Source organism: Nomia melanderi, chromosome 8, assembly GCF_051020985.1.
Source record: "Nomia melanderi isolate GNS246 chromosome 8, iyNomMela1, whole genome shotgun sequence".
NCBI classification, from domain to species: Eukaryota; Metazoa; Arthropoda; class Insecta; order Hymenoptera; family Halictidae; genus Nomia; species Nomia melanderi.
In genome coordinates, this window is record NC_135006.1 from 6273982 (window position 1) to 6286471 (window position 12490).

At 36.4% G+C, this 12490-nt stretch overlaps 1 protein-coding gene across 2 annotated transcripts; it reads right to left on the reverse strand.

Annotated features, from left to right (window-relative positions):
• Positions 1–453: 453 nt before the first annotated feature.
• On the reverse strand, positions 454–12405 carry LOC143174823 (uncharacterized). Of its 2 annotated transcripts, XM_076370125.1 has the most exons (7): positions 11771–12405; positions 7396–7613; positions 6669–6850; positions 6410–6557; positions 5210–5992; positions 2919–3148; positions 455–2140 (listed from the first exon to the last, which is right to left on the reverse strand). In XM_076370125.1, the coding sequence occupies exons 1-7, from the start codon at positions 11802–11804 to the stop codon at positions 1813–1815; spliced, it is 1923 nt and encodes a 640-aa protein (XP_076226240.1). In that variant the 5' UTR covers positions 11805–12405; the 3' UTR covers positions 455–1812. The 2 variants fall into 2 exon arrangements, with proteins under 2 accessions (XP_076226241.1, XP_076226240.1); XM_076370126.1 differs by lacking the exon at positions 7396–7613 and having other exon boundaries at positions 454–2140.
• Positions 12406–12490: the final 85 nt, after the last annotated feature.

Consider the following 12490-nt stretch of genomic DNA (forward strand, 5'->3'; position numbering starts at 1 on the left):
AACTTTTTAATTTTTTTTATGGAAATATTTTGGTTAAGATTCAGTTGACTTGTATTTTAGTTTACATAATTATCCAATCAACTAGTCTAATCATTTTTCGAAGAAGCATTTATGTTTTTTCAATAATTGTGGAAGAAGTTGTTAGAGATCATTTATAGTCACCTATTGATTCTGGTTAAAAGAATAAGGGATGAAAGGAAAGTCATTTTTGTTCTTAAGAGTCTTAATAAATTGAAGATAAAGTAATGGCGTTCTTAAATTTTAAGAACGTTTCTCCGCTATCAAAATCCAGTATCTACTATGGAACTATAAAGAAAGAAAGTTTGTTTGTCTATTCGAGATAATCACAAAAACCGATGTTCAATTTCTTCGCGTATTTTTTCAAATTGCATCGATACTCTTCTCTAGAATAAATGCTTGATTTACATATATATGTACAAAAGAAGTAAATAAACGACTGATGCGGTTAATTAAATTTTTTTATTAAAAATATAAATCAGCTATACAATCTCTAAACATGTATTTAATCCCACAATGATCGATAAGGTACAATTCACGATAAAAAAATCTTAGCCGCATGAGTCTACGTGAAATAAAATGACGTTATACATAATTTAACAAGAAGCAAATTGTAATAAATAACACAAAGGATATTCCGTAGCGCTATATCGTGAACATGAATGTTTTATGTGTTCAATATTCGCTGCCAATTAACGATTACATTCGTTAGAGTCTTAATTACAAATAATTCTGTCATTAATTACACCTTGTTCATTAGAATATTTTATACAATATCCATTAGCATACGTAACAAATCTCACGTGGTACTAATGTACAAAGCGTATCGATAATATGTATATACACGTTTATTATTAACGACCTAACAGCATCAAACATTTTCTAACAAGTAGTTGACATTTATCGCAGCTTCTGAGTCCTCTGCAATTACACTGCAGTCCTCTAATTCTGCATCATCATTTCATATGTATTCTTATTTCTTTAATATTTCTAAATTCGGAAAAGTATAAAAATAAAGTTACAATTAATATACATTTTTTGTTCCTTAGTGTTTCGTCAGTATGCTAAGCCTATTTCTCACAATTAGTGACTAGTGAAAAAACATTTTCAAACAAGTTTACCTACTTCAGCCTAAGCTTTCATAACTCTTACAGAAATTCGCAGTTTATAATCCAGATGTTACTTGTCAATCTTCGAAATATAATTTTTAAATCATTCATTCGAAGATCCACGAGTCCTCGACACAATGTTAACACTAAAATTACCAAAAAGTCAAATTGTCTACTGTGTACATAGAAATTACATAAGTTAATTCACTAAAATTCATTTATGCTTTACTTTCCATTGTGGTAAATCAATTTACTCTAACACTGCTTAGAATAATAATTCAGCATCAATAACGTTTAACCCAGTTTATTAACATTTCTTTTATAAATCATATAAAATTTAGAAAAAAGAACATTCAAAACGTCATTCTGATCCTTCCGGTAGTTTAGCGTCAAACCCACAATGGGTAAACACCAATTGGGCTTAGAATTCAACTAATCTAGAACTCCACCATCGTATCCATTTGACCTCTAGAACTCGACCATCGAATCGTTCGCGTTTCACCATGAAAGAACTATTTACACAGTTAGCGAATCGCAGCATGTAATCGAAAGTAGAGGAAAGGGAAAATACTGTTGCGCTGTCGCGACGATTCGTCGTCATCAAGTCAACTTAATCCTACTATTTACAAGTGAGCATCGGCGAGATCAGAATACTGTCCTTCCGTCGTGCCGTTGCGGCGTGATGTCAATGAAAAGCAAACACGAGGATGAGCAGAGGCACCAAAATAATGCAGAACAGATAAATCGAAGTCCTCGGCTCGCACGTGGACACCACCACGTACTCCTCGTTCCATTGGGAATCGTTACCGCTCAACGGTAGCTCTAGAACCGTTCTCTCATTGCTGAACATCTTGAACGGCAACGAACACTCGGACGTGCTGTTCTTGCACTCATGGACCGGATTCGAGATATTATAAACGGTCTTCAGAAGATCGAAGTTCACCCGCACGTAGTTCGGCTGGATCTCGTTCTCGGAGTTGAAGACGAAAAAATAGTAACCGTTTACGGGGACTCTGTGAAAATATATAACGTATATATAGGTAACCCCCACATAACACGGCATTTCTATAGAACGGTTTCGGTCTAACATGGTTTGAGAAGTGGGGAAACACGGTTTGAGAATTAGAGAAAAGAGGCGAACAGGAAACGTAAACGAGTTAGATGATATTTTTCTTAATGGAAACAGTAATAAAAAGAAAGACAAGAATTGGAAAACTGATTAATCGGATAATACAGGAATTGATATAAAGTTAAATGAACGAAAGAAAACGCAGAATTTGTAATCAAATCATTAAATCGACCATTTGACCAGTTCGCGGTACGGTTAGTATTATCACGTTGACTGCTACGAAAAACTTCATCATCCCCAATGATAGGATTAATATTTTATCTACAGGAAGCCTATTTACTAGAGTCTCCAATTTATGCTGCTGTATTGAAAGGAAGTTAAATATTGATTAATCGTGTTATATAAGAAAATGTATTGCCTCGCATCTATAATTGCTACAGCTACTCAGATATGAATAAAGAGATCCTCAATTCTTAATCTTTATTAGACGATAAGCGAAGTTTAAACGATATCTTATTTAGCAGTACATTAACATTTATTAATCTAAAATTACAGAATGAAGTCAAAATTACTAAATGAGCTGTTCTAGTAACGGGCAAACTGAGATATGAATCAAACGAAATCTCAATAAATGTATCCTTATAATTTCTATGCAAAAATTAAGAAAAAAGATCGATTCGATTGCACATTAATTTTGTAGAATTAGAAGTCTGATTACTTACCTGTATGTAACAGTGTTCGCGAAAGAAACCGCAGTGTGCTCATTCTCATGTTTCGGTGTGCAATGACGGTGCGGCGTTAAGGGTAGATTCAGTATCAACCCATCGCACTCCAGCAATCGTTCCTCGGAGCTGCTAAACGAGCTCCAGAACTCGGAGTTGCTTCTGTCGTTCAGCATCGTCTCATTCACGGTACCTCTGTCCTCGGCAATGCCATCTGGGTGCAACATACCCTGATGTTCGTGAAGAAATATTATACAATAAAAACAAATCAATTATTTCGGCGAGCAACGATTTCTACATCTTTAAATACTTAATACTTAATTTATACCTTTATACACTTAAACACTTCAATATTGTTAAATAACTCAGCATCATTTGTGAAATTTCTAAATCTATGATTCCGCAAAGTATTTACATTCGATGCGAAAATGCATTCTTTGTAAATTACAGAATTATTAAAAACATTCAAAAACGATACGTTATATTTCTTGTAATATTTGTACTCCTTTCGTTGAAGAATTGCTTAGATATTCTGTTGAAAGAAGAATTCACATTTCTCAGAAATTCAAAATAAACCGAATACGAATAGAATCTTATTGTTTCAAATTTGAAACACGACAAAAATGCATTTTAATTTAATTCTATAGATATTGTTGTTTAAACTTATAAGATACGGCATTACATGTAGCAACTCAAGGACTCGTTTTAGCTTCATTCTTTCAATATTTTGTTAAGAAGATTCATTGAATTGAATAGAATATTACAATTGATAAGATCGCAGCTGAAACGAACGCTGATAGCGAACGTATTCAAGTTCTTTTCCCATTCGCGAGAGAATATTACGAACAAAATGATTCGACGTGCCCGAATTATGTAAGGGAACATTTCCGAGAAACAAATCTTTCGATTCCAGATTCGAGAGCCGGTAACATATTTTGACATGATCGGTGGTACCGTTATCTCTCCTCTCGATCAAACTGTCAGTTCATTATCGCATCGACACAACAGCCGTCCCTATCGATATTCTCCGGATTCGCGACACATCTCGGCTATTATTCCAGCCGAAAGCGTCTCGCGTAAATATTTATCGCTCCGTCTAGAAAATATCTTGATAAGGCCGCACTCGAACATTCCGTCGATGGAATTACTCACGAGCAAATTGCAGATAACCGGGCTCGGGAACAATTATGTGATTTAGCTGCCTCTAATGAGGACAATATAAGTAATGCCGGATATCTATCTCGGGTGATAAAGGATTGATTATAATCCATGAAATTGGCCTCCGTTATCGGTCGGAGCGTGTTAACCGTCGAAATTAATGACAAAATGGAAGTGTTCCTTTCGAGCCATCCTGACAACAACTTATAAACCGTATCGCGACGATCGACAACGAAATTCACATCTAATGGCACTCCTCGTTAATACGCGACACGATCTTGCTTCTACGTATTATTCTTTATCAGCGTTTTAGAGGAAATATCGCGGGCTCCGAAATTTTCCACGGTCTCTCATTAACTCGATTTTAAGTACATTTAAACCTTCGCCATCTGCATCGCGACGAAACGATTAAAAGCTGACGATATATTGGCCACGCGAGTAGCAAAATATGCTTGAAATCCGATCGGATCGATATGCAAAAATAATATTACTTTAGGAAAGTGGGAATCAATGAGAAATTGTTTTTAATGATTTCTATTAGACGTGTGTATTTATAAAGTTTTTACTACTGGGATGATAAAATAAACGTTGAAACACGTTGTAATTGCATCGATATGCAAGAATAATAACTACGTTGAGGAGGTGAATATTTTATTCCAATTTGGATGGGAATGATTTTCTTCTTTCTGTATCGTAGAAAACTAAATGGTATCAGTGTAAAGTTATTTGCAATGATTTCTTTTGGATGTATGTTAAACACTCTTTTACTACCGCGCTTAAGAACATCCGACTCAAAGAAGCTTAGCATAGCAGCAATGGAATTACAGGCTTATTTTATTCTAATAGCGCAATTTTCTAAGATAAAAGACACTCGTGTAGAAATTGCCACTGAAGGTGTGTCAATCAATTAATCCTCGCGTACGAAAGTTTCGAAGCGAAGAAGACAGGAAATAGCATTAATAATTTCGTAATGAAACTTTTTTATTAGCTTCAAACTTCAGAGGTTGTAAAAGTTAAAAATCTATTTTAGTAGCTTCAAATTTCAAAGGTTCTTGCATACTTAGTACTCTAAGTAAATAAACAAATAAATAAAACCTTTTAATATTCACTAAATTCAAAAACAGTTACTTTACCTCTTCGACAGCGACATCGGCATCTTCATCCTCCTCGGTCAGTTCCTTGTGAAGAGGCGATGACAAGATCAAATCCCTTCGTCTCCTCTGTTTCTCGGCCTCGGAGAGATCCCGATCGTTCATTGTCTCGCCAACCACCCGTCGCAACTTCTCGCTTTCAGGACGCTTCTCAATTTCATCCATGAGCCTCCTAAGTATTTTTTTCCCGCGCAAACCCAACGAGCTGATTTTATCCAAAACATCCCGAAACACTTCACCAGACGTTGCTTCTTTCGCTGGTGTCCTTGGCAACTCGTCGACCACTTCTCCGATTAACCGCTGGCCGTCATTTTGTTTTAATTCACCACGCTCTTCGTTTATTCGCTCCGATTTTACACTTTTCGCTTTCTGATTCTGAACAATCTCGCTTCGTTTACCCGAAAGCTTGTCGAGCAGTTCCGTCGTCTTTTGTTCCACGCTTTTGTCCGCCATTGCTCGCAGAATCGAATCGGAGGAATATTGAATAGGCGGCTTATCGATGTTCGCTTCCTCCACGAACGTGCCCTCATAATGATGATGAGGGCTCTCCTTCTGCTTCTTTTTGGTGTCCAGGGTTTTCACGAACAGCTCAGTCAGGATTGCTCTCATCGCTTTCGCATCTAGCTCATTACTGTTGTAGTGGTGCGCTGTGGGGTTCGCTGCGTGTCTCGAGTTGTTGAGAAGGAGAGCCTGGTCCTTGTGGTGGAACTGGATACCCTGATGGACTCTCTTCATTTTGTTGGGCTCGTTGCTTGGACTTTTGTCCTACACGAAGCATAAATTATTCATTTACTTAACACGTTGAACGCGGCGTTGGTCTTTGGGGATCAACAGTATATTTGAGGAACAATATTTTATAAATCATATAATATTGCATGATATGTCCATATACCTTGTAATGAATTTTACTAAAGCATTGTAAACAAAGACAGAGTTTTTCTGTTATATCTGTTGTTTATATGCAAATTTTTTAAATTACCTGCTGCCTAAATGGAAAGCAAACAAAATGAGCTCAGCCTTTAACGTGTTAACAGGTGTTTACATAAATCTCTATGAATGTAGAAGTGAATGTAAAGAGTTATGTTAACATATACGCTAGTACTGCTGACAGAAACAAATATAACAGAAAAATATTATAACGCATTACCTTTTTAAGTATTTACTAAAATACACTTTTCATACCTCGTTCGTTTTATTGACTAAGAATAGTCCGTTCTCTTTGGCGACTTCCAGAAGTTCCTCTAATTCCTCGCTACTGTCGTCGCCGATAAAAGCACATTCGTGAAGATGTTTGTGCCCGCGAATTATCGTTAGTGAAGCACCAGGCCATCTATCATTGAGTTCACAATATTTGTAGAAAATAGAAGAACATTTATAAAATTATTTAACGAATTGGATCAGTATGTTTTGTAGGCCGTTTTTAAACAATCTAATTATGTACCTGACACAGGTGGAGACAGTGACGCTGCTGCCGCGGAGAAGATAGAACCCCCAGTACTCCTTCATGTCGTCCTCCAGGATCAGATGTCTGGTCATTGAGACGTGTTGCACATCGCTCTCCACTTTCGGTTCCTCGCTCATTAGGTAAGCGTTGAACGTCGCGTTAACTTTGATCACTTGACTCTGCAAAGATTCGCGATACTCAACGGAGGCAGATTTAATCATATTCGAAGTGTTTGTTTCGGGCGACGAGTGTCGATCGAGTAACAAGAGGAGCAAAGAGTTAGCTGTCAATGAATGTGATCAAAATTCACCGGAATGTGATCTGACCACGTATTAATTAATCGTATCAAATTACTTTTTCTCTCCAAAATTGATGATTTTCGTTTTTTAATTAAAGTTTCATTTAAAATTCCAAAGGGAAGTTAACTGGGGTTTTTAACAAAGGAAATGTTATTTAAGTTTTCAACAATTGAGGTAAAACCTTAATTTTCTTGCCGAGATAGAATAGACCAAAACGAATCGGCTCGAAATAAGAGTCCAGACCACATTTGTTACGTCGCAAATTATATTTACCATTTTCTATTTCTTATTTGCAATAGGAAGATGTACAGATTCTTTTTCATTTTCAATTGTCAATGTCCTAATATTTTTGTTTCTTTACTCTCAAAGAGATGATCCAATTCGCCCCGGTCTACCCTATCGAACGAAACTGAAAAGTACCTTACCTGGCACCAAGTCGTTGACACTTTGGCGTCGATGAGCCTTTGATCGGAAACGGCTAAAGGATACAATTGCTCGGAATAAACGCGATATCGCAAGTACATCGGTCCCGCGACCAACACGGCCGGCAGAAACATTCCAAGCAAACATAATCGCAACAGTCTCAGCGGCACCTTGTACTCGGATCTACGAGGCTGCCAATCTCTCGGACGAGAACCATCCTCTACGAATATGTAAAATTTCTCATGAGAATCCTCTATCCCATTTCCGATTGGACAACTACAGAACGATTCGAAAGATCGTCGCTAGTTTAACCCTTATACTACCAAGGTACTTTTTAACGAACGGCGATGGCTGGGTCTATCCTGATCCAGATATTTAAAGATAAACAGAAATTTAATATTGAACATCTAACATTAGAAGTTTGCAGCATCGCTAACCAAATGGCACTGTGTGTAAAGAATTAACAATTCTGTAATAAAAGAATTCAATAATAATATTGTTTTTGTAGCATACACTGGAATAGTGTAATACATGTCAGAAGGACCTTTGGAATCGTCCTGTATTAAAGGAAAACCTGTAAATCATTTTATATGATAATTATTCTTTTTTTTCATTTCACCTTACCCAGACCTTACCTAGATTAATTATAAGAATTCCTGTATAATCACGATTAAGAAAATTCAACGTTGAATTTCAAGGTCAAGATGAATTTTCACAAAACCTTCAAAAACGTATCTATATAAATAGATTTATTGTTCAATCACACATAACATATAAAAAAACCTTCATTTTCGCATAAGTTAATTAATATTCTGTAGATTAAAAAACAGTCGGTAGACAAACTGTTCATTCCTTTATTGCATTACATTACAAACACGCATCTACCGGAACGCATTCGCCATTACATCGAAATTATTTCGCATAATGTTTCACAACTATTCCGACCATTCACGGCACAGTTGCAAATAGTCCGTAATATACAATTTTCATCGCATATTTCCATCCATGTATATTAATTGCCACAAATTTTAAAACGTCTGGTCATTTTACAATTAGTGACGCGCAATCCGGAAAAGATTGTACCCTTTACGAGAACTAACGTCAGCCGATAAATACTACTGACATCGAATATTATTCCTAGCCCCGATTTGTTTTACAGAACAACTCCTGCTTATCGGAAAGTTATCGTTCGAAGGGGAATAAAGAAGTTCATCACTCACAATCGCGAGCCAATAAGAATTCATCATTCGCGAGCTTCAGCTGAAAACGGTGAAAAGTTCTGCAATTTACTTCATCCACGATGTTTTAGATAGCCTTTCAAAAAATCAGTTACATTACATTTTCATAAAACTTGACTTTCGGAGTAAATACACTGTTATATAAGTAGTATATTTGATAATAACAATAATAAATAACGTTAATTATCGGTACTAATCGCAAATATTCGTGTAGAGTTCCTGCGTACACGTGCTTCGCCTTTGATTAATTTATTCGATGCATCGACATCCGGATGAAGATGATTAATCACGAACGATACATTTCCCCTTAGAAATATTAGAGAAAGTGAAATGGTATATTAACTAGACATCGCAAAGTTCTCGACGCAAATGGAAAATTCATTGCGTTTCACGGGATTGGTCGAGTCTGGATCGTTCGATGAAGCGTGGGAGTCATCGAACTCGCCGCAGCCACCGTGAATCGGATAGGTTCGACGAACAAAGGGGCTATCGACTTCGTCGTTCACCTTTGTACTAAACTGAAGCGATAACCCTCACGTAACTGGAATTATCGTGCCGCGAGCTATTGTGCCTTACGAGCAGTCCTCGGCGCGACGCAAACACGCGTGTCGCCAGAAAAATATAAAAAAAACTGATTGTTCACCCAATTCTTTGAGACTGGAGTATGATTATTAACCCCTTGACCTTTAGTATCGTGTCGGACTCATAATGAAAATTTTAGACTTTTAAACTTTCAAACTGTATTCGATAAATTCAAATGTTGTTTACGTCTTTTGGAATAAAAATTAAATATTACTTTTCCGTTATCAATCTTTAACATCTTAACGATAAGTAACATAATATATGTTACATAATAAGTGATAATAAGTAACGAGTATTTTTCCCTTTTCTAATTAACATGAAAAGAATCACATGTCATGGGGTTAAAGATACAAAGAAGTCTCTAATGTCAACTGTGTACTGTTCGTTAAACTCATCTTATAAAAATGAAAGCAATGATTTGATTTTCCTTCCAATTATAAGCACTACCAATGCTACTTTAAAAAGTATACGTTTCAGTCGTAATTTTCGGTGTTACAGAAATTTCATTATAAAACGACAGATTTCAATGCTGTGTCAGAAGTCGTCATCGTGGTGTCGCGTCATAAAAAGCATCTAAGTACTTTATATACGAAGGAAAAATGTCGATGACCTTGGGATGACCTCTAAGATAGCCTTAAGTAATTTTTGTTTACCTATCGCAGTGAAATATCTGCTTTCGAATTGTGCAAACATTTCCTGGTTTACTTTTTATTTCCAATGCCAACAGAAATAATTGAATAGCAAGAAAAAATGTCACGTACCTTTCTTACCATGACTTTTCCATTAATTCCCAAATGACAAAACTAACTACTTTTTTAGTTTGTTTTCCCTTCGTAACTTTATAAGAAGACAATTATTAATTACTTGATATCACAATTCTTACGTTACGCCATTATCTAGTTATTTAACCTACTGAACACTTTTATTCGACATCAGTTATCTCACAAACTACAATTGTTTTCCAGTAATTATGAAATTCCGGTGATCGATGTTCACCGTAGCAGTCCACGCGTTAATTCCCGCGTTCGCAACAGGGCATTTTTGCAAATTCTTGTAAAAATTGAACAAGATCACTTCGAATATCCATTTTTTAAGCGTCTTTACATTCAATTTTACTTCGAAACCAAAGAATTCACACAAATATATTACAATAACAACATTTATTTAAATGCAAACATTTCGAAGACCAACGTAAAATTTAAGCCGCGTTGCCGAGTATTTAGAAACAACGCGCAAATTCGCGCATTAAAATACACCACAGGATACAATAATTATCAGTGCATCACGGCCGCGTGAAAAAAATCCCCAGAAAAAAGGAAGCGCGTCCGTACTTTTTTTAAATCGCCGTGAAACATTCGTCGTAATCTCATTCATCGCGCGATGCGTATATACGGGGTGATCAGAAACTCGTGGTGCGGACTTTGCACGAGGAAAGATATCGTTCAAAATAAACCGAGGTCGTGTTTGCAAACATCGAGCCGATATTTACAAACGGAACGCTCATTCCGTCAATCCTGAATCCGATGTTTCATTACCTCGTGTTTCTGGACACCCTGTGTACACTGAACGACCCTCGTATAGGTGAACAGGGATTTAAAAATAAAGTTTCTTCTATCAATCTCCCGGGAAAGGGGGGATTATATACGTCGCCACTATTACGATTAAATAAGCTACATCGAAGAAGAATATGCGATTAACGATGTGAATGCGTCAATGCGTTCAATTTCAAAGAAGCGCACGTATATATGTATTTATGTATCCCCGCCGGCGGCATTATTACTTAAATACCGTCGTCGCATAATTAGCCAATTCACTTATCAATACTAATACGATTTTGATGGGACATGTGTACATAGATCGGTCAGTTGCGACTGTATGCCGGATTGCACGTACGCACACACCTCTCACACCACGCGACGCGTTTTCACCACGTGGCAAGCTTGAGGGACCAGTTTAAAGCTTTGTTGTGTCGTACAGTTTTACGATGATGCACTGTGACACGCATGTAGATAAAGGAATATCATTGCACCAGTATTCTTGTAGACTTACTTAAATTAATCTAGGTGTTGGAAATTCTGTCATTTTTACGTGTACTGCTGAAGAAGACTGAGGCCGGATATGTATTACAATTGAGAGATTTGTCATTTTTTTGTCTTGATACGTGTTACGCTTGGAACTGTAGGTGATTGGAAAATACTGTTTAGTTCCAATGTATGATCGCACACCTACAGTATTATATAATGTTTGAAAATTGTTAAATATTTATGAGCTTCCCATGTAGGGGAAACGCAGTGTAACATCACACGGATGAACATAATTAATAGTTTAATAAGTTTGAGAGAAAAGTATTTTCCTTATTTATATGTTCGCAACTATGTTGAGTTCAGAAGGTAAAAATAATTTGAACTACAGATAATTTAATTTTATTAAAAATAGCGTATCGACTCGCAGCGCTGGGACAGAGGCTATTTTTCAACAGCATAGATAACTAACATCGCGTTACGGACACGCGTTCCAGGTGATTAATAAAATAATACATAAACGAGACAAAGCATACCAAGCATATCTATTTTTAATGGCGTCGTTGGCATTCTCCTTGTAGAACCGTGGCATAGATCACTTTCAGGATCAGTTCGCCTATGCGGGGATTATCTTAATGTTGTATCACACACAAGCACAAATCAGATGTTCAAATTAGTATAACTTTCTAGAATAAATATAAAATTATACCGTTTCCAATTTAGATTTTGGTACCATTATTTTAAAACCATTTAAATTATTTTCAATCAAAACTTCGTACAAATTATATTTTTTCGATGATGAATTAATAAAAATGTTTATGTTTATATTTAAAACTTTTTTTTCAAATTTGCATTTTGTTACGCGGTTTAATATGAACGTACAACTTAAACGTATTAATTAATTATGTTAACTCGATATCGCGAAGTTACGTAAATGCACGATGTGTATCGTTCGCTGCCGACAGATCGACTGATTCCGTGAACGAACATGTCATGCTTTGTATCAGTGCCTTATCAACTTCTATTGTGCTGGGGATAAGCTCCCACCTACTGTATGTCTATTTGCACAAAATTGTGGCCCCACCGCTAATCCACGTTGTCATCGGTACATTGAAATTATCTTATGAAGCGTAGTAAACAAAAGCATACGGCACTGAGGGCATGCATCCAAATATTTTTTTGGCGATGTTGCCAAAATTTGATGCGTCTATCGTTTTATCGATGCCATATACACGTGGAAAGAAATACATCTCGCA

Coding starts and splice junctions, on each gene's coding strand:
- LOC143174823 (XM_076370125.1), bottom strand. CDS start 11,804: ATGCCAACGACGCCATTAAAAATAGATATGCTTG. Junction 5,993..6,409: donor TAGTCAATAAAACGAACGAG/GTATGAAAAGTG, acceptor TGCTTCGTGTAG/GACAAAAGTCCAAGCAACGA. Junction 2,141..2,918: donor GCGAACACTGTTACATACAG/GTAAGTAATCAG, acceptor ATATTTTCACAG/AGTCCCCGTAAACGGTTACT.